We start from the raw sequence: 25,604 nt of genomic DNA on the forward strand, positions 1-25,604 counted from the left end.
ATTTGTGGTAGATAGTGCCTTTGGTCTCGATATTTAACTCGCGAATACACTTGTCGAGAGCGATGTTGAACAGTAGGCACGAGAGCGCATCCCCTTGTCTTAAGCCGTCATTAGTTCTGAAAGGTTCTGATACATTTGTTTGAACTCTGACAACATTCTGAGAGTTTCTCCGTCAGGCGCACGAGCTTTGTTGGGATGCCAATCTCCATCATAACCTGGTACAGGAAACGTCTTTGCACATTGTCATAGGCAGCCTTAAAATCTAAGAAAAGATGATGAGTGTTCACGTTGAACTCAAACGTTTTTTCAAGGATCTGCCTAAGCGAAAAGATTTGGTCTACTGTGGACCTGTTTGGTTGGATATCTTTAGTTTATTAAAAGCATATTGGCAAAAACTTTATAACCGGTGTTCAAGAGCGATATTCCTCGGTAATAATTGCACTCCAATCTGTCGCCTTTCCTATGTAGGGGACAATAACAGATGTATTCCAATCATCAGGCATTTTTTCATTGTTCCTTCCTTCAATATTTTTTTACCGACAATAGTAAAAAATAAAAATAAATATAAAAAATCAAAAAAAAAAAAATCATCATTACAGCCTATACAGTCCACTGCTGGACATAGGCCTCCACAAGTTTACGCCAAAAATAACGTGAACTCATGTGTTTTGCCCATAGTCACCACGCTGGGCAGGCGGGTTGGTAACCGCAGTACTGGTTTTGTCGCACCGAAGACGCTGCTGCCCGTCTTCGGCCTGTGTATTTTAAAGCCAGCAGTTGGATGATTATCCCGCCATCGGTCGGCGTCTTAAGTTCCAAGGTGGTTGTGGAACCTTGTTATCCCTTAGTCGCCTCTTACGACACCCACGGGAAGAGAGGGGGTGGCTAAATTCTTTAGTGCCGTAGCCACACAGCAAAATTATTAAATAATAATAATAATAAAATATGAATAATATTTTTCGATTTTACATACATAATTAAATAAAAAATAACGAGTGCAATTAGAAAAAAAAAGAAAAAATAATAATCGATCAAGGATTTAAACCGTGGTCTTTTCAGTCGATTGCGACCGACCGATTTCCCACTTGAGCTATTACAATATAAAGAATCAAAAATAAAAAAAATAAAAAAAAAATAATGATAAAATATGAATAATATTTTTCGATTTTACATACATTATTAAATAAAAAATAACGAGTGCAATTAGGAAAAAAAAAAAGAAAAAATAATAATCGATCGAGGATTTGAACTGAGGTGTTTTCGGCCGATCTCGTCCGGTCGATTTCCCACAACGTTACTGACATTTGCGAAATTTACCTTCGTATTCTAACGATATTTTTTCATTGTCTAAAAACTCTGATAAAACGTCATTTTCTAAAAATGAATCCTAGCTAGATTTATTTATCTCCCCCGAAATTCGCTGCATACTAAATTTCATGAAAATCGTTGGAGCCGTTTCCGAGATTCAGATTATATATATATACAAGAATTGCTCGTTTAATAGTATAAGATACGGCGATGTTTATAATCGAAAATAAACTAAAACATATATCCAAAAAATGCTGTCCAAAGTCCACTATTCCATAAAATAGTACTAGTTAAAGTATCTAAAAATTTTATTTCCGGCCGCATTTTGAAATCAAAAGTGGGTTTTTTTACACATACTATATTATCACTTTAATTTAATTTTCTCAAATTACAGCACAAATAGCATGGAATTAATTTTTCTTTTTTTAATCTTTAAATACATATTTATTTCAAATCATCGGCTGAAGTTGATATATTTTACACAAATCCTTAGGCTAAAATAATTTATAAAAGTATTTAAACTTTTCACAACTATTACCTTTGATATTTGAAATAAAACAAAAGTCGTATAGAAATATAAAAGGTTGTATTAAAGCTATTTTGTTTTCAGCGGACAAAAGCGCGGGAAATAGCGCTGAAGTTAATAGCCAGCAGACTACAAATATCTCTGTAGATAATTGAGGATAATATAATAATGATTTTGTCATTATTGTAGTAATAATACACGTAAGTTCTTCATTCGTATTTTTAGTCATATATTATTAAGTATAACTGGAAAGACAGACCTTCCTAACTGTTAACGATATTAATCTGTTTGATATAGGTATAGATAATGTAATACTAAGTTATGCACTATCGTCAGAAGCAAAAATTTATTATGTAAGCTAAGTTAATTTTAAGATGTTTCCATGAGGGTGTTATCTTCAATATTTGAACAAGCCCTCTATAAATATTTAAGAAAAAAAAAATATGTTCATTATTATGACGACAAAATTATACAGAACTGCATAAAATGTGTTTTTTTTTTTTCAGAAAGCATATGTAAAGGTAGCTCAAGTGGTAATAAAAGAATAAAAATTATGTACTTTTTATTTCAAACTATCTACGTCCAATCGTCCACCAAACTTTCTCCTTTGTGAATCTGTAATTAGTCTCGTAGTTGTTTATATGTGTATTCTTACTAAGTATGAAAAGCTGTAGATTCGCCTAACAAACAAAATAAAATAAAAAGATACAAAATAAATTTTCTGTCCAGTCTATTCTTCTGAAGCAATTTGTTATGCATTTTATAAAAAAAATTATTTTTATAAATAAATATTATTAAAAAATAGCGAAAAAATTACACTGAGAATGTACATTTTTTTTAACCATTTACCTAACAAGGCACTAAATGTTCAAGTAACTCTGAACGTATTGAAGCATTTGCACACTGCATATCGTATCATATTACATTATTACCTTTTTTATTAATAACCAATGCACGGAAACGAACCACCGCCCCAATGTAGTGGTGCGCGTGTAATGTACGCGCTTTATTACCGGCGGTTTGCGGATTCGATTCCCCCGATGTCTATCTTTCTTCTTCTTCTCTTCTTGAAATTTGGTCTTCCATCGACCCTTGCCAGAAAGTAAGTTAAACTGTTGGTCCCGGTTGTTATCATATACACCTGATAGCAATCGTTACTCACAGTAGGGAATATATCTGCCAACTACCAGTGGACCTGTATTGTGAATCAAGCTTCAATCCTTCTCCTACATGGGGAAAATGAGGCGTATGCCCAGCAGTGGGATCTTACAGACTGAATCGTACGAAAACGCTGAAGTTAAGCCTTGTATTATTAATATTATTTGACATACAATTTTATAATTCGATAAACGTAATTCTTATTCTTGCTTCATTCCTTTACAGTTTATTAAAAAGTGCTATAAGTTTATTTTTATAATAATCGCTATTTTAATAACTTATTTAAATTTCATTTGTATTAAAATTTATTTATTTATTTATTTAATATTTGGGAAACAAACAGATATACATAATAAAAAAATATTAACACAAATTAATTTTACAAAATCCAGCAAAGTTTCCACCAATTATTATTTCATAAAAGCACTCCAAAGTAATGATAAGCTTTAATAAATTAATCAGCATCAAAAAATTAAAAAAAAACTCAAATCAACTATATAAAATTCATTCTACATTAAATTGTTTTAATGAAATTCGACAACTGCTTTCTATATTCAGGCAAAGATAAATGAAATAAATCAAAATTCTCAAAATGCTCATTGTATTCACGACAAGCTCTGATCAAAAACGAATTAGCGTTATAGGATGTACGACAAGTTGGAGTATGAAAACACCTCGGATGACGTGAACCAGACCGTGGACAGTTCAGAAGTAGATTGCTGAGTAAAAATGAAGAGTCTATGTGACTATTAACAATTTTAAATAAAAATATTTGGTCTCGAACAGAACGGCGACTAGACAGACTCAATGGCTTGTTTGGTAAGTCAGTAAATTTATACGACAAATACTTCAGAAACTTATTCTGAATATTCTCAATCCGATTCCTATAAACGTCATACTGTGGATTCCAGACCGTAGAGGCATACTCATGTACACATACAAAATTTACGATAAAGGTTTTAAAATATCGAAATTTGTTTCTTAAAACCAAATGTCATATTTATTTTCTAAAATTTCTAAATATGAAATAAGAAACAAATAAATTAAAATTGTAACAACATATTCTGTAAAATTAATTCATTGTCACTAAAAGTACATAATAAATCTTGGATAGTGACTAATTTAATTAAGAAACAAAGGTTTTACCTATGTAAGTTTATTAACGTAATATGTAAAACAAAACCGTTATAATTGTTAAGTTAAGACTGCTCTTTAAAAAAAATACTGAATAAAACAACTAAAATTGTTACAAATTAAAGTTATTTGCTTAATTATAAATATCATATAAACACAAGAATCTTAACTTTTCAATAAAATACGAGTATAAGACTATGAATTATCAAACTAAAATTAATTTCATACATTATATTTAGGAACAAAAAACTAATGTGATGTATACAAATACAAGATTTGTTTTAATCCATTTTATTTCCTAAATGAAACACGCATGTCCGTTTCCACATCCGTTTCAGACAACCGAGGCACTTTCTAATGCATAAAAACTAGTTCTGTACTTAGTGTAGGTTAAGCTAGTGTACTTAATGTAGTCAAAAAATATTCATCAAAATCTCTATGATAAAAAGAAAAATACTTTTAACAAATTCAGAAATTGGAAAGCGGGTAGCGGATGTAGCCTTTTAGTATAATATCCAATGGTTCAACTAGATACGATTATGTGTAGACGAGTATTATTATAGAAATATTGCAATGATTCATGTACAATAACTATTGAATCGGCGAAATATACGTCATTATTTTTAGTCACTGTAGCTGCTGTAACTCAAATGATATCAAATACAACACATACAGAGAAATAAAAAAAGTTTTTATTTTAATTATTTTGGATAAATTCGACAGTGAAATAATGTTTTTCGTAGTGGGGCTAAGATCTTACATATCTATAGGCGAGTTTTGAGCTGATATCACTATTCTATACTATACACATCACTGGAGCTGGACAATACTTCTAAAACTACGAACTTTAATGGAAAATCTAGTTTTTCTAAGAATGCGACGGCAAGGTGCACGGACGATTTTCAAACTAAAATAAACTCAAAACAATATTGTAGGTAGACGGCAACCGTATAGGAGGAGTACTAAAGAAGTATTACATACTGTATATCGACAATGCAGAAAAAAATTTAATATTTTTTTTAGTATTATTTATATGCTTACAAATTAAATTAAAAATAAAAATTAGAAACAAAATATATAGGGCTGCCCACAAACGACATTGGTACCCGACCACTATATTTTAAGGGATGTGGTTATTAAGATCATTAAAGTGTTTTTTTTTAAATACATTTCTTGTTTTTTTCGTATAAAGTACCTTTCTAGGATTTTTAGGCTACAATACCACTGCAAAACATTTACATATTTCCAGTATGTCTATAAGATTTATTTTGTGTTATCAACTAGCAAAATATGAAACTTATTTCTTTATTTAAATTGTTTAAAGTATAGCCGCATGTTTATATAATTATTACACTTATAGGAAACAAACACAAAAGTTTGTTACGATGTAATCTTCTATATAAATAAAAATAGATGTTGCTAAGCAACACATAGCATAAGCATTGCACAAGTCCAGAATTACTCGACCTATTCGGAAGGTTTTAAACTAAAAAAAGTAAAAAAAATAAAATAATTTGTACTATAATTTATGACAGAACAAATTCTGTTCCGGATAGTTTCGAATATAATAATAATAATAATAATATCTTTATTTCACATACTTAGAACTATATTACAATGATAATGTGGCAACAAGTTTCAAATATAAACTTTATGAATAACTTGAAAATATACTTTATATGTCTGTAATCACATATTTTTTCTGATCTGATGAGTATCTTAACTGCAATATGGTAAATAATAAAAAAAAAATAAATATCTATACAATACACACACATAGTTATAGGTAACGGCCGACTGGTATAGCTATATTTTTTTTTCAACAAACATACTTATAAATAATACATATATAAATAAATATATATATATATATATTACATCCAGACTCGGGGACTCGAACCCACAACCCCCGGAGCAGAAAGCAGGGTCACTACAAACTGCGCCAACGGGCTACATACACATACATATGGTGGATACAATTATCTTAGCATTTGGCCTTAGGTGCGTTGTATTAGGTTTTCCTGAACTATAACTACTTTTCTCCATATACTCACTCACATATTGTACTAGTCAGCCTAGGTCGACTTTACTATTACACAATGGGTACCTGCAACGAGGTGGGGATAGGTATGTTCTATGCTCCAGTTTCCATAAAAGTATTTATTTTGTATTTGATGGACCTTTATTATCATTCGTTTCAATTTAAACGATCATTACAATTAATTACAGCATTAACTACAACGCAAAGCAATTAAACGAAAAAGTAAAAATTAATACGTGTACTGTAAACGTTTTAGAATACGAACTACTATGAATCATAAGATTTGTTAGTCGTCAGTTCAGAAACGTATTAAATTCCTTAAATGTTAATAGTTTCGGAGTTTCTGACGAAAAACATTATTCCTTTTTTTTTCAAAATAGTTTGTTAATAACTTTTGCAATTTTGCGTACATGAAAATCCTTCCGTTCCATTTTTCCAGAGGTCATTCCGCATCTAATGAACTATAGCTCATATTTTTAGGAGAGTTATCTTTATTTAACACGTTTTAAAACTTCTTGATTAGACTTTACTACTAAAACTATTTTACTAGACACGCAATTTTACTTGCGTATATACAAGTAATCTAAGAAACTATTACTACTTTTTTTTTTAAATTCAGCCTCGAAAGACTACATTTCTATCCTGAAAATTAATCATATTGGTTTTTGTGAAATAGACGAACTGGCGAAGGCAGCGTGTACAAAACTGTAGTTCATATAGCAACAATGCTAGTTCACCCTGGGAACGTTCAGCTCTCTCTGGCGTCTAAATAAAACGACCAGTGTCTGTGTGAGAATATAGCCTTAAATGAGTGACAAACAAGTTAACAAGTACCGAATACGATATTAGCAAATCGACATGACACTTCGATAGCGCAATCTTTCTGCGAACAACGCCATCTGTGTTTCATTATATGAACTAAAAATAATCAAATATACATTCAACAGAGCGAGCGGAACCAAGGTAGGCTCTGGAACCTAACTTTATTGTTTTAAAACCATAAATTCAGCCTCCAGAGCCTACATTTCGACGAAGCGACGGAAGGTTGTGTAGGCTGAAAATAAAATTATAAAATCATAGTTTTGGCCTCCATGACCTATTTTAGGACTTTAACGGCTAAAATAATGCTTTAGCGTCAAGTACGTTACTAAGGAAATAAGGCTTGTTAGGCTCAAAATATTCTTTCAATTTAGTCTAATAAAAGTGTGTATTTTTATCCATACACTATATAATATTAATTATAGTAACAGTAATTTAAATTTGATACAAGCAAAGTCGAAGAAATTATTTAAAAATAATAATTAAAAATAATTGATAGTTATATCGTGTAGGAGCAATAAATTAAAAATATTGTTTTACTATCAATTAAACACACTTATCAATTTAAGTGTGTTTTTTTTATTATCTTCGTGGGTTTTTAAACCAATTTCCAACAGCTGTCTATTCACTAACTGCTTGTCTTTTGCTACAACTTATTTTTCAAGATGCTGAGGCAAATTGTTTTAGTATGTCTAGTGGTTCTACTTTTCCATAATACAGTCGAGTCAAGTGGTAAATATTAGTTATAATACAAAAAATATATATATCATTTTCCAAGATAGTTTAAAAATTTTGATCAATTTGCTATTTATAATATTGTTTATTTTTATATATTTTTTTATTTTCACAGTTAAGGACTGCCATCATCAGAAAAGTAACCACTTTTATATTTGTAGCATTAGTTATTAATGCCTATTTTAACTAATATAATAAACTTATTTTTTTTATTACATTTAGAATTTTATTAATATATTTTATATATTTAAAAAAGTATTTTATAAATAAAGTTTTAAGACATTTTTTGTCGTGTTAGATAAACCTGGTTGTCCAGCACTGGCACCACCCGCACCACCATCACAACCCGCACCACCAGCGTCATCACCAGGTAAGGTTTTAAGCCAAAAACATAAGACATTATTTCACATATTGTGTACTTAAGCAGAGCGACCCGAACAATTGTTGCAACAAGGCTATCAATCAACTGTTCATTCTGAGACCGGCTCTTAAAGTCGTCGAAGTATATATTTTTTGTGATTGTGTTTAATTAAGTAAATAAAAAAGTGTTGTAACTAATTTAATAAACTTATTTTAACTTAGAAAAGAAAATATTAAGACATTTTTTTGCCTTCTTAGATAAACCTGGTCGTCCTTCCAAAACTCCATCTCGTCAACCACCGCGGACACAACCAGCTCCGGCTCCACCAGCACCGGCACCACCCGCACCACCATCAGGTAAGGTTTGAACCATAAACATACGAGATTATTTCAAATGTTTTGTCCATAAACAGGACGACCCGAGCAATTGTTGCAACGAGGGTATCAATCACCTGATCATTCCGAGACCGGCTTTTAAAGTCGTCGGAGTATGTTTTTTTGTGATTGTGTTTGAGTAAATAAAAAAGTGTTGTAACTAATTAGAACGAAGTTCCTGACGGCAGACTTGACATTTGGCATGGGTGACCGAACTGAAAAAAATGTGATACTAAAACCGTAAGAACAATATATAACGGAAGTGACGTAATATCAGTCACACGACTGTATAATATAACGTTTGTACAACTAAAATATTACTGGTAAACTTTTTTAAAATTATTTATGTAATTTTATACTGTCGGAAAAATAAATAAAGACATGTTTTTTATTTCACTTAACAGTTTTAATTATCATTTTTTTTTTGGTTTATTTTATTTTACGGTATTTTTTATTTTCTAAAATACTAAATTTCCTAAATACTTTTATGTAGTTATTTAAAAACCAATCAACAAAATTTAAAAAAAAATCAAAAACTAAAAATATATATAAAATTGAACAATTATTTTTCAAATTGTGCTGCTTCTATACTATCCGAAGGAACTTCGTTCCTACCTGGTGTCGTCCCATGACACCACATAATTTTTTTAATAAACTTATTTTTTCGCCCTTCTATGAAGACAGGCTTAGAAAAGAAAATATTAAGAATTTTTTTTTGCCTTGTTAGATAAACCTGGTCGTCCTTCCAAAACTCCATCTCATCGACCACCGCCGGCTCAACCAGCTCCGGCTCCACCAGCACGGGCACCACCATCAGGTAAGGTTTTAAACCAAAAACATAAGACATTATTTCACAATTTGTTTCCTTAAGCAGGACGGCCCGAGCAATTATTGTAACAAGGCTGTCAATCACCTGACCATTCTTAGACCAGCTTTTAAAGTCGTCGGAGTATGTTTTTTGTGATTGTTTTTAATTGAGTAAATAAAAAAGTGTTGTAACTAATTTAATAAACTTATTTTTGCGAACTTTTATGAAGATAAACTTAGAAAAGAAAATATTAAGACATTTTTTTGCCTTCTTAGATAAACCTGGTCGTCCTTCCAAAACTCCATCTCGTCGACCACCGCGGACACAACCAGCTCCGGCTCCACCAGCACCGGCACCACCCGCACCACCATCAGGTAAGGTTTGAACCATAAACATACGAGATTATTTCAAATGTTTTGTCCATAAGCAGGGCGACCCGAGCAATTGTTGCAACGAGGCTATTAATCACCTGATCATTCTGAGACCGGCTTTTAAAGTCGTCGAAGTATGTTTTTGTTTGTGATTGTGTTTAATCAAGTAAATAAAAAAGTGTTGTAACTAATTTAATAAACTTGTTTTTTCGAACTTTTATGAAGATAAACTTAGAAAAGAAAATATTAAGACATTTTTTTGCCTTCTTAGATAAACCTGGTCGTCCTTCCAAAACTCCATCTCGTCAACCACCGCGGACACAACCAGCTCCGGCTCCACCAGCACCGGCACCACCCGCACCACCATCAGGTAAGGTTTGAACCATAAACATACGAGATTATTTCAAATGTTTTGTCCATAAGCAGGACGACCCGAGCAATTGTTGCAACGAGGCTATTAATCACATGATCATTCTGAGACCGGCTTTTAAAGTCGTCGAAGTATGTTTTTGTTTGTGATTGTGTTTAATCAAGTAAATAAAAAAGTGTTGTAACTAATTTAATAAACTTGTTTTTTCGAACTTTTATGAAGATAGTCATAGAAAAGAAAATATTAAGACCTTTTGCCTTGTTAGATAAACCTGGTCGTCCTTCCAAAACTCCATCTCGTGGACCACCGCGGACACAACCAGCTCCGGCTCCACCAGCACCGGCACCACCCGCACCACCATCAGGTAAGGTTTGAACCATAAACATACGAGATTATTTCAAATGTTTTGTCCATAAGCAGGACGACCCGAGCAATTGTTGCAACGAGGGTATCAATCACCTGATCATTCCGAGACCGGCTTTTAAAGTCGTCGGAGTATGTTTTTTTGTGATTGTGTTTGAGTAAATAAAAAAGTGTTGTAACTAATTAGAACGAAGTTCCTTACGGCAGACTTGACATTTGGCATGGGTGACCGAACTGAAAAAAATGTGATACTAAAACCGTAAGAACAATATATAACGGAAGTGACGTAATATCAGTCACACGACTGTATAATATAACGTTTGTACAACTAAAATATTACTGGTAAACTTTTTTAAAATTATTTATTTAATTTTATACTGTCGGCAAAAATAAATAAAGACATGTTTTTTATTTCACTTAACAGTTTTAATTATCATTTTTTTTTTTGGTTTATTTTATTTTACGGTATTTTTTATTTTCTAAAATACTAAATTTCCTAAATACTTTTATGTAGTTAATTAAAAACCAATCAACAAAATTTAAAAAAAAATCAAAAACTAAAAATATATATAAAATTGAACAATTTTTTTTCAAATTGTGTTGCTTCTATACTATCCGAAGGAACTTCGTTCCTACCTGGTGTCCCATGACACCACATAATTTTTTTAATAAACTTATTTTTTCGCACTTCTATGAAGACAGGCTTAGAAAAGAAAATATTAAGAATTTTTTTTGCCTTGTTAGATAAACCTGGTCGTCCTTCCAAAACTCCATCTCATCGACCACCGCCGGCTCAGCCAGCTCCGGCTCCACCAGCACGGGCACCACCATCAGGTAAGGTTTTAAACCAAAAACATAAGACATTATTTCACAATTTGTTTCCTTAAGCAGGACGGCCCGAGCAATTGTTGTAACAAGGCTGTCAATCACCTGACCATTCTAAGACCAGCTTTTAAAGTCGTCGGAGTATGTTTTTTTGTGATTTTTTTTAATTGAGTAAATAAAAAAGTGTTATAACTAATTTAATAAACTTATTTTTGCGAACTTTTATGAAGATAAACTTAGAAAAGAAAATATTAAGACATTTTTTTGCCTTCTTAGATAAACCTGGTCGTCCTTCCAAAACTCCATCTCGTCAACCACCGCGGACACAACCAGCTCCGGCTCCACCAGCACGGGCACCGCCATCAGGTAAGGTTTTAAACCAAAAACATAAGACATTATTTCACAATTTGTTTCCTTAAGCAGGACGGCCCGAGCAATTGTTGCAACGAGGCTATTAATCACCTGATCATTCTGAGACCGGCTTTTAAAGTCGTCGAAGTATGTTTTTGTTTGTGATTGTGTTTATCAAGTAAATAAAAAAGTGTTGTAACTAATTTAATAAACTTGTTTTTTCGAACTTTTATGAAGATAAACTTAGAAAAGAAAATATTAAGACATTTTTTTGCCTTCTTAGATAAACCTGGTCGTCCTTCCAAAACTCCATCTCGTGGACCACCGCGGACACAACCAGCTCCGGCTCCACCAGCACCGGCACCACCCGCACCACCATCAGGTAAGGCTTGAACCATAAACATACGAGATTATTTCAAATGTTTTGTCCATAAGCAGGACGACCCGAGCAATTGTTGCAACGAGGGTATCAATCACCTGATCATTCCGAGACCGGCTTTTAAAGTCGTCGGAGCACGTTTTGTTTGTGATTGTGTTTAATCAAGTAAATAAAAAAGTGTTGTAACTAATTTAATAAACTTGTTTTTTCGAACTTTTATGAAGATAGCCTTAGAAAAGAAAATATTAAGACTTTTTGGCTTGTTAGATAAACCTGGTCGTCCTTCCAAAACTCCATCTCGTGGACCACCGCGGACACAACCAGCTCCGGCTCCACCAGCACCGGCACCACCCGCACCACCATCAGGTAAGGTTTGAACCATAAACATACGAGATTATTTCAAATGTTTTGTCCATAAGCAGGACGACCCGAGCAATTGTTGCAACGAGGGTATCAATCACCTGATCATTCCGAGACCGGCTTTTAAAGTCGTCGGAGTATGTTTTTTTGTGATTGTGTTTGAGTAAATAAAAAAGTGTTGTAACTAATTAGAACGAAGTTCCTTACGGCAGACTTGACATTTGGCATGGGTGACCGAACTGAAAAAAATGTGATACTAAAACCGTAAGAACAATATATAACGGAAGTGACGTAATATCAGTCACACGACTGTATAATATAACGTTTGTACAACTAAAATATTACTGGTAAACTTTTTTAAAATTATTTATTTAATTTTATACTGTCGGCAAAAATAAATAAAGACATGTTTTTTATTTCACTTAACAGTTTTAATTATCATTTTTTTTTTTGGTTTATTTTATTTTACGGTATTTTTTATTTTCTAAAATACTAAATTTCCTAAATACTTTTATGTAGTTAATTAAAAACCAATCAACAAAATTTAAAAAAAAAATCAAAAACTAAAAATATATATAAAATTGAACAATTTTTTTTCAAATTGTGTTGCTTCTATACTATCCGAAGGAACTTCGTTCCTACCTGGTGTCCCATGACACCACATAATTTTTTTAATAAACTTATTTTTTCGCACTTCTATGAAGACAGGCTTAGAAAAGAAAATATTAAGAATTTTTTTTTGCCTTGTTAGATAAACCTGGTCGTCCTTCCAAAACTCCATCTCATCGACCACCGCCGGCTCAGCCAGCTCCGGCTCCACCAGCACGGGCACCACCATCAGGTAAGGTTTTAAACCAAAAACATAAGACATTATTTCACAATTTGTTTCCTTAAGCAGGACGGCCCGAGCAATTGTTGTAACAAGGCTGTCAATCACCTGACCATTCTTAGACCAGCTTTTAAAGTCGTCGGAGTATGTTTTTTTGTGATTGTTTTTAATTGAGTAAATAAAAAAGTGTTATAACTAATTTAATAAACTTATTTTTGCGAACTTTTATGAAGATAAACTTAGAAAAGAAAATATTAAGACATTTTTTTGCCTTCTTAGATAAACCTGGTCGTCCTTCCAAAACTCCATCTCGTCAACCACCGCGGACACAACCAGCTCCGGCTCCACCAGCACCGGCACCACCCGCACCACCATCAGGTAAGGTTTGAACCATAAACATACGAGATTATTTCAAATGTTTTGTCCATAAACAGGACGACCCGAGCAATTGTTGCAACGAGGGTATCAATCACCTGATCATTCCGAGACCGGCTTTTAAAGTCGTCGGAGCATGTTTTTGTTTGTGATTGTGTTTAATCAAGTAAATAAAAAAGTGTTGTAACTAATTTAATAAACTTGTTTTTTCGAACTTTTATGAAGATAGCCTTAGAAAAGAAAATATTAAGACTTTTTGCCTTCTTAGATAAACCTGGTCGTCCTTCCAAAACTCCATCTCGTCGACCACCGCGGACACAACCAGCTCCGGCTCCACCAGCACCAGCACCACCTGCACCACCATCAGGTAAGGTTTTAAGCCAAAAATATAAAAGATTATTTCACAATTGGTTTCCTTAAGCAGGACGACCCGAGCAATTGTTGCAACAAGGCTATCTATCACCTGATCATTCTGAGACCGTCCTTTAAAGTCGTCGAAGGATGTTTTTGTTTATGATTGTGTTTAACTAAATAAATAAAAAAATGTTATAAGCTTGCGATTAAAATTCATGAATGCCGTCCACAATCGTAGCAAATAATAATCAGTAAAAAACTTTTTGCGACGGATAAATCCACCAACCAGCGCGTATAATAAAAACGTAAATATATAATGTTTGTGCACGCTAATGTCAGAAACAGCTTATCCGATTAAAATGCAGTTTTCACGAATATATTGTGGTAAGCTTTTTTTAATATATAGACTGGCGCTTGACTGCGATCTCACCTGATGGTAAGTAAAAATGCAGCCTAAAATGGTGTGCGCTTGCCTAGAAGATACCTGTTCATTCTTCATTTAAAGATACCTAAGTTATAGTTAGTTGGCAAAACGGAAGCCGGAAGGGCATTCCAAAATTTAGCAGTGCATATTAGGAACAAGGAAGCAAAGCGCTTAATGCGAGATCGTGGGATTTGAACCACGTAGCGGTTCAGATTCATGTGACGCCTTGCTGTTTGGTTGTAGAAAGGTGATGGTGGAACCAAATTGTATAGTTCTTGTGCACACTCTCCGAAATAAATCCTGTAAATACCGACAGACAGGTAACCTTGTGCCGATGTTTCAGACTTTGAAATCTAGAGTTAACCAGTGATTCGTCACCGATGAGTCTTCTGGCGCGCCGATCCGCAGAATCCAAAGCAGCAAGCTAGGTACTTGGCAGAGCCATCCCATAAGTGGCTGCAGTACTCCATGCACGATCGACTTGTGCTTGGCACAGAGTAAGAAGCTGTTCCGGTGTGAAGTACTGCCTGACTTTATTGAGGATACCAAGTTACCAGCAGTTTGTGCCTTGGACTCTATATAAAACAAAAGATATATCTCAAACATGCTGTCCAAAGCCATTATTACACGCGGACGAAGTCGTAGGCATAGCTAGTATGACAATAAATGTGACAGCAGTTCATAGAACGCTACTGAAAAGTCAAAAGTTAATCTCGAATATCTCCACGACATCAGACATTATGGTCTTTTTTTTCATAAAAAAATTGAAAAATGTAAAATCTAAAAATTCTTTTTAGGCCGCGTTTTGAAATTAAAATTAGGGTTTTTTACACATACTATATTATCATTTTAATTTGATTTTCTCAACTTACAGCACAACAACATGGAATTAATTTTTCTTTTCTTAGTCTTTAAATACATGATTATTCCGAATCATCGGCTTAGTGACTTTTTTTTATTTAATCGATGCAGCGTGATCAACTCCACTATATATTTGAAAGAAAGAAGAAAGAAAGAAAGAAAGAAAGACATTTATTTGAGACACATACATTGCTTAGAGACATTCAAATAACACAATGAGAGCACAAATACAAAAAAAAAAGTCAAAATTAAGTGAAAATGTAACTAAATATTTAAATAATTAATTTAAATAATTGTGTTTGCAGGCAAACGAAAAAAAAAACGACTTCAATTATATCGACAAGTAATACAGCGTAGGTAGACAAAAAAATAGTCAAGTAAATACGCACTATCAAAGATTACTCCAAAAGTTGTAATCAGATCTCAATGAAATTTAAATGTGGCCACATGATAAACACCAGCTTTCGAGAAACTTAAAAATCATCAAAATCGGTACACCCAGTAAAAAGTTATTCAGATTTTCTAGAGTTTCAGATTACTACACCAGGGATATCCCCTTTTCAACAAAAAAAGAATTATCAAAATCGGTTCATAAGCGACGAAGTTATTCCCGAATATACATTAAAAAATATATATATAAATAAATAAATATATATACTCGTCGAACTGAGTAACCTCCTTTTTTTGAAGTCGGTTAAAAATTAAAAGTATATAGTGTAATAAAAGAGTAATAATAAAAAAAGCAACAAATATAACCTCTCTTTATAAGATTGAACATAAATGTGAAGAAAAGGGTAAAAAACTTAAAAAATTAAATTAAAATAACCGTAAATGTAACACAAAATTCATCTGCCAAAGTTATTTACACCTGTACAGCAGTGTACCGTCACAAAAAGGATGGCCACTCAGCACTTGTGGAAATACAGGGACCATAGTAAGATCCCTTTCACACGCTGATTTTCAGTGGCCAACTCGGGTACCATGCGAACGACAGCGGCAGCAGCCAATAAATCGTATCTAATAATTCAGTAAGACTACGCAGTAACCAACAATACCAAATATCATCAAGTACACATATAATAAATATAGGTATCTATACATAGATACACAAATAGATACATCATGTACACTCACATACACATTACACACTAAACATCCCTTCCAGTCGTTCTTTTATTTTATTACACACATTGGTACAGTCGTTTTCAAATTTATCTGAATGTAGACGAGTTGATATATTTTACATAAATCCTTAAGCTAGAATAATTTTTAAGTGTTTAAGCTTTTTTTACGACTACTACATTTCATATTTGAAATAAAACAAAAGCTATGTATATATTTTTTTTAAGATATTCCACCTTATCGAAATATAAAAAGTTGTATAATTATTATTATCATATCATATATATTCCATCGTATCGAAATATAAAAAGTTGTATAATTATCATTATCATATCATATTTATTTTGTTTACAGTGGACTCAAAAAAAAGGGCTAAAGCTTGTGCGGATCGAACTGGAAGGAAAGACCATCGTAACTGTGTACGATATTAATCTGCTTGATATAGGTATAGTTAATGTAATATTAAGTCATCCACTATTGTCAGAAGCAAAAATGTATTATGTAAGCGAAGTTAATTTTAAGATATTTCCATGAGGGTGTTATCTTCAATATTTGAACAAAAACTCTTTAAATATTTAAGAAAAAAAAAATATGTTCATAATATTATGACGCCATATACAGAACTGCATAAAAATGTGTTTTTTTTTTCAGAAAGCATAAAGGTAGCTCCAGTGGTAATAAAAGAATAAAAATTATGTACTTTTTATTTCAAACTATCTACGTCCAATACCTTCCTACATCAAACTTTCTCCTTTGTGAATCTGTAATTAGTCTCATAGTTGTTTATATGTGTATTCTTACTAAGCATGAGAAGCTGTAGTCATTCACAAAATAAATTTTCTGTCTAGTTTATTTTTCTGAAACAGTTTGTTATTTTTAAGATGAAATTTACATAATATATATTTTTAGTGGTAACAAGTTATGTCGACTTTCACACAAAACTTAAATAATCCTATTAATAAAGACACCTTGAAGGTTCAGATACTAATGTTCCGAGCACTTTTCAAAAATAAATGATCTGGTATTTTTAAGAAATCAAATAAATATATTAAATTTTATTATTTTATCTTTAATAGACATTATTAAAAAATAATGAAAAAATCACACTGAGAATGTACATTATTTTTTTAAGTATTTACATAACAACGCACTAAATATTTAAGTAACTCAGAACGTATTGAAGCATTTGCACATTGCATATCGTATCATATTATATTATTAAATGTCTTTTTTATTAATAACCAATGCACGTAAATGAACCACCGCTCTGGTGTAGTAGTGCATGTACCTTGTACGCGCCTTATTCTCGACGGTTCGCGGGTTCAATTCCCGCTCGGGATAAATATTTTTTCCGGTTTTGATGTCTTTCCTTATGGGTCCTAGGACCGTGCGATGCCGGAGAGCACGTTAAGCTGTTGGTTCCGGTTGTTATCATATACACCTGATAGCAATCGTTACTTACAAAAAATTAATGAGATGCATACAAATGCAAGATTTGTTTATATCCATTTTAGGTTTATTTCCTTAATGAAACACGCATGTTCGATCGCACAACCGTTTCAGACAACCGAGGTAGATACTTTCAAAAACATGAAACTAGTTCTGTTCAAAATTTAATTATAATATTATTATTATATATAATATATTATATTTGTTGTTATATATATATATATATATATATATATATATATATATATATATATATGTATAACAACAAAAACTTATACGAAATCCTAACTTTCTTTCGACTATGTTTTTAGGATTACATACTAAAATTGCGCTGCATGGTTACGGCAATAAAGAATATAGTAACCCCCTCTCTTTCCGTGGGTGTCATAAGAGGCGATAAGGTATAACCAGTTCCACTAGCACCATGGAATTTAAAAAGTAGAGCGACGGCGGGATAGCCATCTGACTGCTGACTTTGAAATGCACAGGTCGAAGACGAGCAGCAGCATCTTCGATACGACAAAGCCAGCCCTGCGGTCACCAACCCGCCTGCCCAGCGTGGTGAGTATGGGTAAAATACATGAGGTCACGCCATTTTTGGCGCGATTGCATCAAAATTAATCTAGAGAATATAAAAATATCAAAAAGGTTTATTTTTAATTAAAGAAAGTAAAGAGGCCAGAAAAAAAATTAAATTTTAAAACTGCTTTTCTCGTACAAAACATTAAACAAAGATCATTCATGCCTTATTATCATACGATCGAACCATTAATATTTGAGCCATGACCATGAAAGGTCATCATCTATTTAGCGAATGTAAAGTAATTTTATTAAATTAGTATGTGCATCTAATAGAATATATAATTTTATTTCGCTTTCACAACGAAGAAAATATAAGTGTGTACTGGAAAAAGCCTTAACAATCTAAGTACAATTTGTTGTATTTTTACAGTATCTTTTACCAACTTACTTCTACATAAAACGAATAATAATAATAATAATATTGAAATGAAAATATTCTGAAGTGTGAGAAATTGTGTTGCGAAATAAACAACAAAACGGTGCATAAAAACAATAAGAAGTTAAATGAATCGCAATCACGATTTTTTTATCATCATCATCATAATTTCAGTCGATCACAGTCCACTGCTGGACAAAGGCCTCCACAAGTTTACGCTAAAAATGGCGTGAACTCGTGTGTTTTGCCCATAGTCACCACGCTGGGCAGGCGGGTTGGTGACCGCAGAACTTACCGAACCGAAGACGCTTCTGCCCGTCCTCGGCCTGTCTATTTCAAAGCCAGCAGTTGGATGGTTATCCCGCCATCGGTCGGCCTTGTAAGTTCCAAGGTGGTAGTGGAACTGTATTATCCCTTAGTCGCCTTTTACGACACCCACGGGAAGAGAGGGGGTGGCTATATTCTTTACTACCGTAGCGACACAGCAGATTTTATTATTATCTACGTACTTATACTTAAATGTTTATAATTACAAAATATAAAAACGACCATTACTAAAACATTTTTATTGTAAAAATGTTAACATATAATATAAAACTGATAATCTTAGAAACGATAGAGATTTGTTTATAAATTCATTTTATTACTTTCACGTTAAAATGTTTCACGTTCATATAATAAATATCAATATTAGCAATTTATATATTCGACTAACGTTATCGAATATGGATCGTGCGTGGGTTTAATCTTTAAGATCTTGGTCTGCCTCACTAATGTTTATTTTTTTATTAGTCTTATGTATATGAACAATGTTTGTTTTTTAAAATTAATTAAAATTTAAAAATTAATGGTTGTAAACAAACTCACATTTTATTTCGCACAATTTTGTAAAAAACCGGTGTTTTGGCCTTTATAATACGACTTGTAGAATACGGAAACCTGACGCTTCAACAAAATCTATGAATGTCACTGGTAAGAGATTAATTACAACTAAAAGCCATTGAAACAATTAGTAATTTAGATGAATACCAAAACTGTCCTAGAATCCTTACTGTATTCCGCCAATGTATAAGTGAATATAACAAAAACGGATCCCAGATGAATGTAAAGATAAATTATACTAAGTCTTAATAATAACGCAAAAAAAAAAACAATTTAATTGATAAAACTATAAAATCAAATTAGTCTTATATCGCTTTGGCTATCAAGGAGTTTTGGAATAATCACATTGCATAATGATCTCATTTTTTTCTCGCTTGTAATTTCTTTTTATATACCATTAATATTTCGCTTGTTTCTCCTTTACCCCAACCAGTCAAGTTCTCTTCGGAGGCTTAAGAAGCATCCGAGGTGGTTGCAGACGATATATCCTGGGTATGAGAGAAACGGTTTTCGATGTTCTGCTATGCCTTCGCACGGGCTTATATATTTTCCCACTCTCCTTGATCCTTGACGTTTACAAACATGACGAGTTAAACCTATAACATGAAAATACTATATTAAAATTGCATTTACATTAAATTCAATAAATATTTAACAATATTTAGAAAAGAAAACAAGTTTTCTTCTAAAATTAACAGTTCTATTGATATATTTAACACCGTTTCCATTGCATCCTGGTTCATAGTTACCATAAACTATTCAAAACTATGCTTATTTAAATGAATTAAGCTTAATTAAGTCAGCTACATTCAATCACATCAATAAACTAATACTGACTCCTCTAAAACGACTTTATGAGTATACTCACATATAACTCTAAACGTCAATAGGTTAGGCTAAGGTCGTAGATGTAATATTTTTAAACACTCGTAGTATTTACAAAGACCAAACAGTAATATTTTAATTATAAAAATAAAAAATTAATGCTGTAATTATATACACATTGTGTAATGTTGTTAGTTATATATTACATTTAGAAGTAGATAGGTTTCCATCCACTAACCTTGTCACAAAACTTCAGTACATTATAATGTTTGTAAAGTGTGTGCTATAACTACTTGCCTTTAATAGATGTGTCTAGACGTATTACATGTATTACATGTATTATATATAGAAATATACAACAAGAATTAAAAATTATAATTTTTTATACCTACGAGATTCTCCAACTGTCACAGCGTATATTCTCCATTTGTACAATACATAATGATATAAAACTTTTTGCGGTTTCAAGCCTATTGAGATTTGACACCATTACTGTGTGTAATAACTGTTTCCGCACATTTACTATAGGTCATACTGTTCCGTCTCAGTAGTCATAGCCTTATAACGTTCCTTATAAATACGTTTTCTAAATGCAAAAAGATTTTTTTAAAACGCTTTATTTCAGTTACCGGATATAATTAATCAAGTCAATATTTACAAATATATACATTATTTACAAAATAATTTATGCGAAAACATTATTTGATTTCAATAATTTCAGTATCAAATCGACAAAAAAATTATTGAACACAAATTTATGCAAAAAAAGAAATGTATTCAGCATTAAATAATAATTTCGCCTCTTGTGGCTAAATATTTGTTCAGTAAAAGTAACCAACAACTTAACTTGTTGTACAATTGCATTTAAAATAAGGTATTTTTTCGTATTTACATTATGACAGCTCTAAAGAATTTTGTTTACATTCGGTATATTTAAAGAACCTTGCAAATAAAAACAAAATGTATTTGTAATTTTCTTTAGGTATACCCAATGGATATCGGTGATTTGAATATCAAACGAATTTTATCTCTAAAATACGCTCTTCATTTTCCAGAGGTAGACTTTTCTTTGAAAGTAACCCGAGGTTAAGGTTTTTTATCGAGTAAGTGGCGGTGACGGATTCCTGCATAATAGCCGTATCGAATACAAAGCAGGAGGCATCACCCGAAAAAGAATCTAATTTAAAAATAAATAGCCTTTCACACAAGATATAAAGTAGTAAACGAAATGTAATAATATATGGAAAGGAAATCTTTAACTGTAAATAAATGTAAATATTTAAAACGATATAAAGATCTTTAGTTTTTTTTTTCTTTTAAACTTGCCTATTTACATTATATACTCGTGATAAAAGTTAAGTGGTTTGGGTTGTCTTCAAGAAATGGCTAAATAGCCATAAGTCCGCCCATTGTACTTCACAGTCTGTAAATATTTTTTAAATGTGTTTATTGTTTAAAATGTAGTTGTGGTGTACAATAAAGTATAAATAAATAAAATGGGAGAAATGAGGAATGTCAGAATAAATTCGCGCCACTATTTTAAATGCTCTATTTCAAATAGTTATAGAGGAGAATAGATTTAATAAAAGTCCCTTCGTTGGTGAATTTAATTTAGAAGATGATGTGGAGCGTAAAGTGGCTCCTCACTACATCTGCGAACCTAAATCAGATTTTGTTCTACATATTTTCCATCACACTATGAAAGTAAGATAAAGTACTTGCTTTTTTCCATTGTACCAAAATCTGTGTAAAAATGTTAGACTAAAATGAAAAAAATAAAATAAGAATGTACATTTAAATTGCTTTGTACAAGATTAAAATTTAACAAAACAGAAGATTCGTAATCATTTATCATAATATTATTTTGTATTAATTTCAGATTAAAAAGTCTTCAAGTGGTTTTACAGTTTTTAGACATTTGTGCCGTTATATTATCATTATTGCTCCTAAGGAGGGAAAGGGTACGGTCGTCAAAGTGCTTACGATGCTACTTGCGTTGCAGGCGTACAAAGGCTACCGTTACTGCTTAGCATCATGAACGCCGTAAACCTATTTGCCACCCTAGTGGTATGATCTTATACCTATTATATAGAATAAAAGCGATATTCAGGGACACCTCAATTACAAACCGCGTGCATTATTTAAAAGCGAAAAGGATAAATTATCATACAACTTAGTTTATCTTATTATTTTAATTATTTACAAATCGTGAGACTGTAAGACACAAACGTACAAATAATTTAAATTCCCAATCCACTCATAACATGTCGTTAACGAATAAATTGTTAACTATTTCTATTGCGAATTTAAATAAAGTATTAATTTTATTATCCTTCACACAAATATCACAGATTTACATGTTTATTTACATCATTTAACTTTTGTACTACTGAACATAACTGTACAAATACGAAAGTTTTATTATACATAGGGTAGGTACTTGTGGATTTTATTTTATATAAATATTTCATATAGATTTTATCTTCTCCCGTAGAATCCTCTGAAGAAATATCTTGGGACACGTTCTGTAACGAAACAAAAATAATGTCATAAGAATAATTAAATGTATTAATATGTATGTGTGATTCGGGGATCTGTATCAAATTCACAGAAGTTGTCCGACTTATCTATAATAAAAAAATAAACATTAAAATATTTACGCTATTAAATAATTTTTTTAATATTATAATAATAATATCCATCATTCGAAAATTTAAATTTATAAATATGACGGAAGTTACTAATGTTAAGTATCTTTACTATTTAATATATATGTGACCTTATTTGAATGTTAAAAATACGCAACGTGTTATCTTTTCTATTTAATAACAAGTCATAAGACTGAAAACCGAAAGTTTATTTTCAAATCCAGTTTTAGTAATGGAAAAATATGTTTAAAACTTACGATTGTTTAATTACAAGTATAAAGAAAATAAGAAGTAATCTTGTGTTGTTTTTTCGAGTGACCTGAATGAATGAAGTGGTTGCAACATGTAGTGGATTTAGCTGAAGTACCTTGAAATGTATTAGTTTATATGTACATATATATTTCTTAACCTTCTTCGATTAATATAAGTAATGCATTAATTTGAATAAATGCATAGAATTAGTGATAAGCGAGGTTTAAGTTAACATATTTTTAACCGGCTGTAGAGGAAGGGTTATGTTTTTTGCGCGTGTCTCGTATGTAATATTATTTATTACCTCATATCTCCAGAACCGCTGAACGGATTTACATAATTGAGGTATCGTTAAATTTGTCTTAGCAGCCCAAGTTTTCTTAGAAGAGTGTTCTTAGGGAGGCATGAAATTGAAGGATAAGTCAAATCATTCTCTCTTTGTGCATGTTTCCAACTGCACGTTATGTACGATGTTGCATAAAAATTTGAAGGAATACCGTATTGATATTTTTTAGTGTACAGTACATAATGTTTGTTATTGCTTCGATTTATTTCCCTGGCTTTGTGTAATTATTGAATTTTTATCTTGTTAAAGCCTTTTGATTTTTTATTAGTCGTTCTTCACGCAAACGTGTTTTTTTTATTTTTAACCGACTTCACTGAGGAGGAGATCTGATAACTACTGTTTGAGTAATCTTTGATAACGCGTAGTTACTTGACTATTTTTTCGTCGATCTACGTTGTATTACTTGTCGATGTAATTGAAGTCGGTTTTGTTTTTCGTTTGCGAGCAAATACAATTATTTTATTTTTAATTATTATTTTATGACCTTTATAAATTAGGAACTTACTTAAGAAATTTAGGAACTGACAGTGAAATTATCATTAGTTCCATTGAAGTTACGTATAAATAAGAATACATCATATATAAAAAGCACGTGCTGGGTACAACAATAAGACTTACGACGGACTTTATTTTTTCCTGTAAAAACGTATCTACTTTACAATTGGTGTACATTTTATTGGTAATCATACAATAGTCAAGCTTAACTAACATATTCGAACACGCCATTGTTTTAAATTCCTCGATACAGTATCAAAATGAAATGTGTAAAAATAAATAAAGATACGTAGTATACTTTCACAAAGTTTTCAATTTCAGAAAGAAAATTAATTCACGTCTACTTGTATTAGGTCTCGCTTAAACGATAACAATGTTTGTTTAAACGCGTTTAGGGAATAGAATTCCTTGTCTCACGTCAAATTTCACGTTCGTTGGGACGGAAATGCACAAAGTTTCCTTTTGTGGCGTTTCTCATAACTTGATTTGTACGTTGCAACCCTTCAGGGCGGTTCCTGTGAGGCGCCGCGTCGGCGAGACGGGCCACTTCCGCCATGCACGACTTTTGATACATATGGCTTATTTGATTCGCGACATTCGGACAGTTTATGTCACACAGATATTACATTGACGCTTTTCGATTAGACACGGGTGGTTTATGTGACTAGTATTGTAATATATATATTAAATTTCGAGCAAGATAGTAATTGAGATATTTAATAAATTGGGGTAGAACAGAGCGGTGCTATCCTATATTCTCTACCTATATACTTAATAAAATAAAAGTAACAATATTTTTCTAAGCTCTACTACATATAGCTTATCTATACTAATATTATAAAGCTGAAGAGTTTGTTTGTTTACTTGAACGCGCTAATCTCAGGAACTACTGATCCGATTTGAAAAATTCTTTCAGTATTTGACAGCCCATTTATCGAGGAAGGACTATATCATCACGCTAAGATCAATAGGAGCGGAGCAGCAATGAAGAATGTTTCGAAATCGCGGTTTTTTTCAAGTAACTACTCCACGCGAACGAAACCGCGGGCAGAAGCTAGTGTATTATATTCTTGATATTTTTTTCGCTATAACCTGCACCAGAACGGTTTATTAACAAGGCTGACTGTAACAATTAAGGCTGTTTTATTTAACTCATGTTTTGTGTTTTCGATAGCATAACGGTACATAATTTTATCATTATTTATTAATAATGAAAAAAATGTTTACCATTAGAAAAATAAATGCCGCTGTGTATATTTACTAATAGTTTTTCTTAGCAAAATCTTCTACGACTTATTTGCTTTCTTATTTTTCATTACTACATTAAAATGTTATTTATTTATCACGATATTATTGCAGTAAAAACTTTATACAAGAAACATAAAAGTTATTTTTTGCTTAGTATTTGAAACTTGTAGGGTGGCGTATTCGTTACTGCAACTTATTATATTATTATGAATATTCCTCTAGCAGGCGTAGGTTCGATTTTTGAACTTGCTGT

The 25,604-nt window shown here is 32.0% G+C and overlaps 1 protein-coding gene across 1 annotated transcript in view; it reads right to left on the reverse strand.

Annotated features, from left to right (window-relative positions):
• Positions 1-22,539: 22,539 nt before the first annotated feature.
• The window catches only part of LOC123655556, a 32,235-nt gene continuing 29,170 nt past the window's right edge, over positions 22,540-25,604 (reverse strand). The window contains exon 5 of the mRNA XM_045591324.1: positions 22,540-22,887. Coding sequence (XP_045447280.1) covers positions 22,841-22,887 — 47 coding nt within the window. The 3' untranslated portion in view covers positions 22,540-22,840. The remainder of the gene's footprint in view (positions 22,888-25,604) is intronic.

Source organism: Melitaea cinxia, chromosome 8 (assembly GCF_905220565.1).
Source record: "Melitaea cinxia chromosome 8, ilMelCinx1.1, whole genome shotgun sequence".
Taxonomy (NCBI): domain Eukaryota; kingdom Metazoa; phylum Arthropoda; class Insecta; order Lepidoptera; family Nymphalidae; genus Melitaea; species Melitaea cinxia.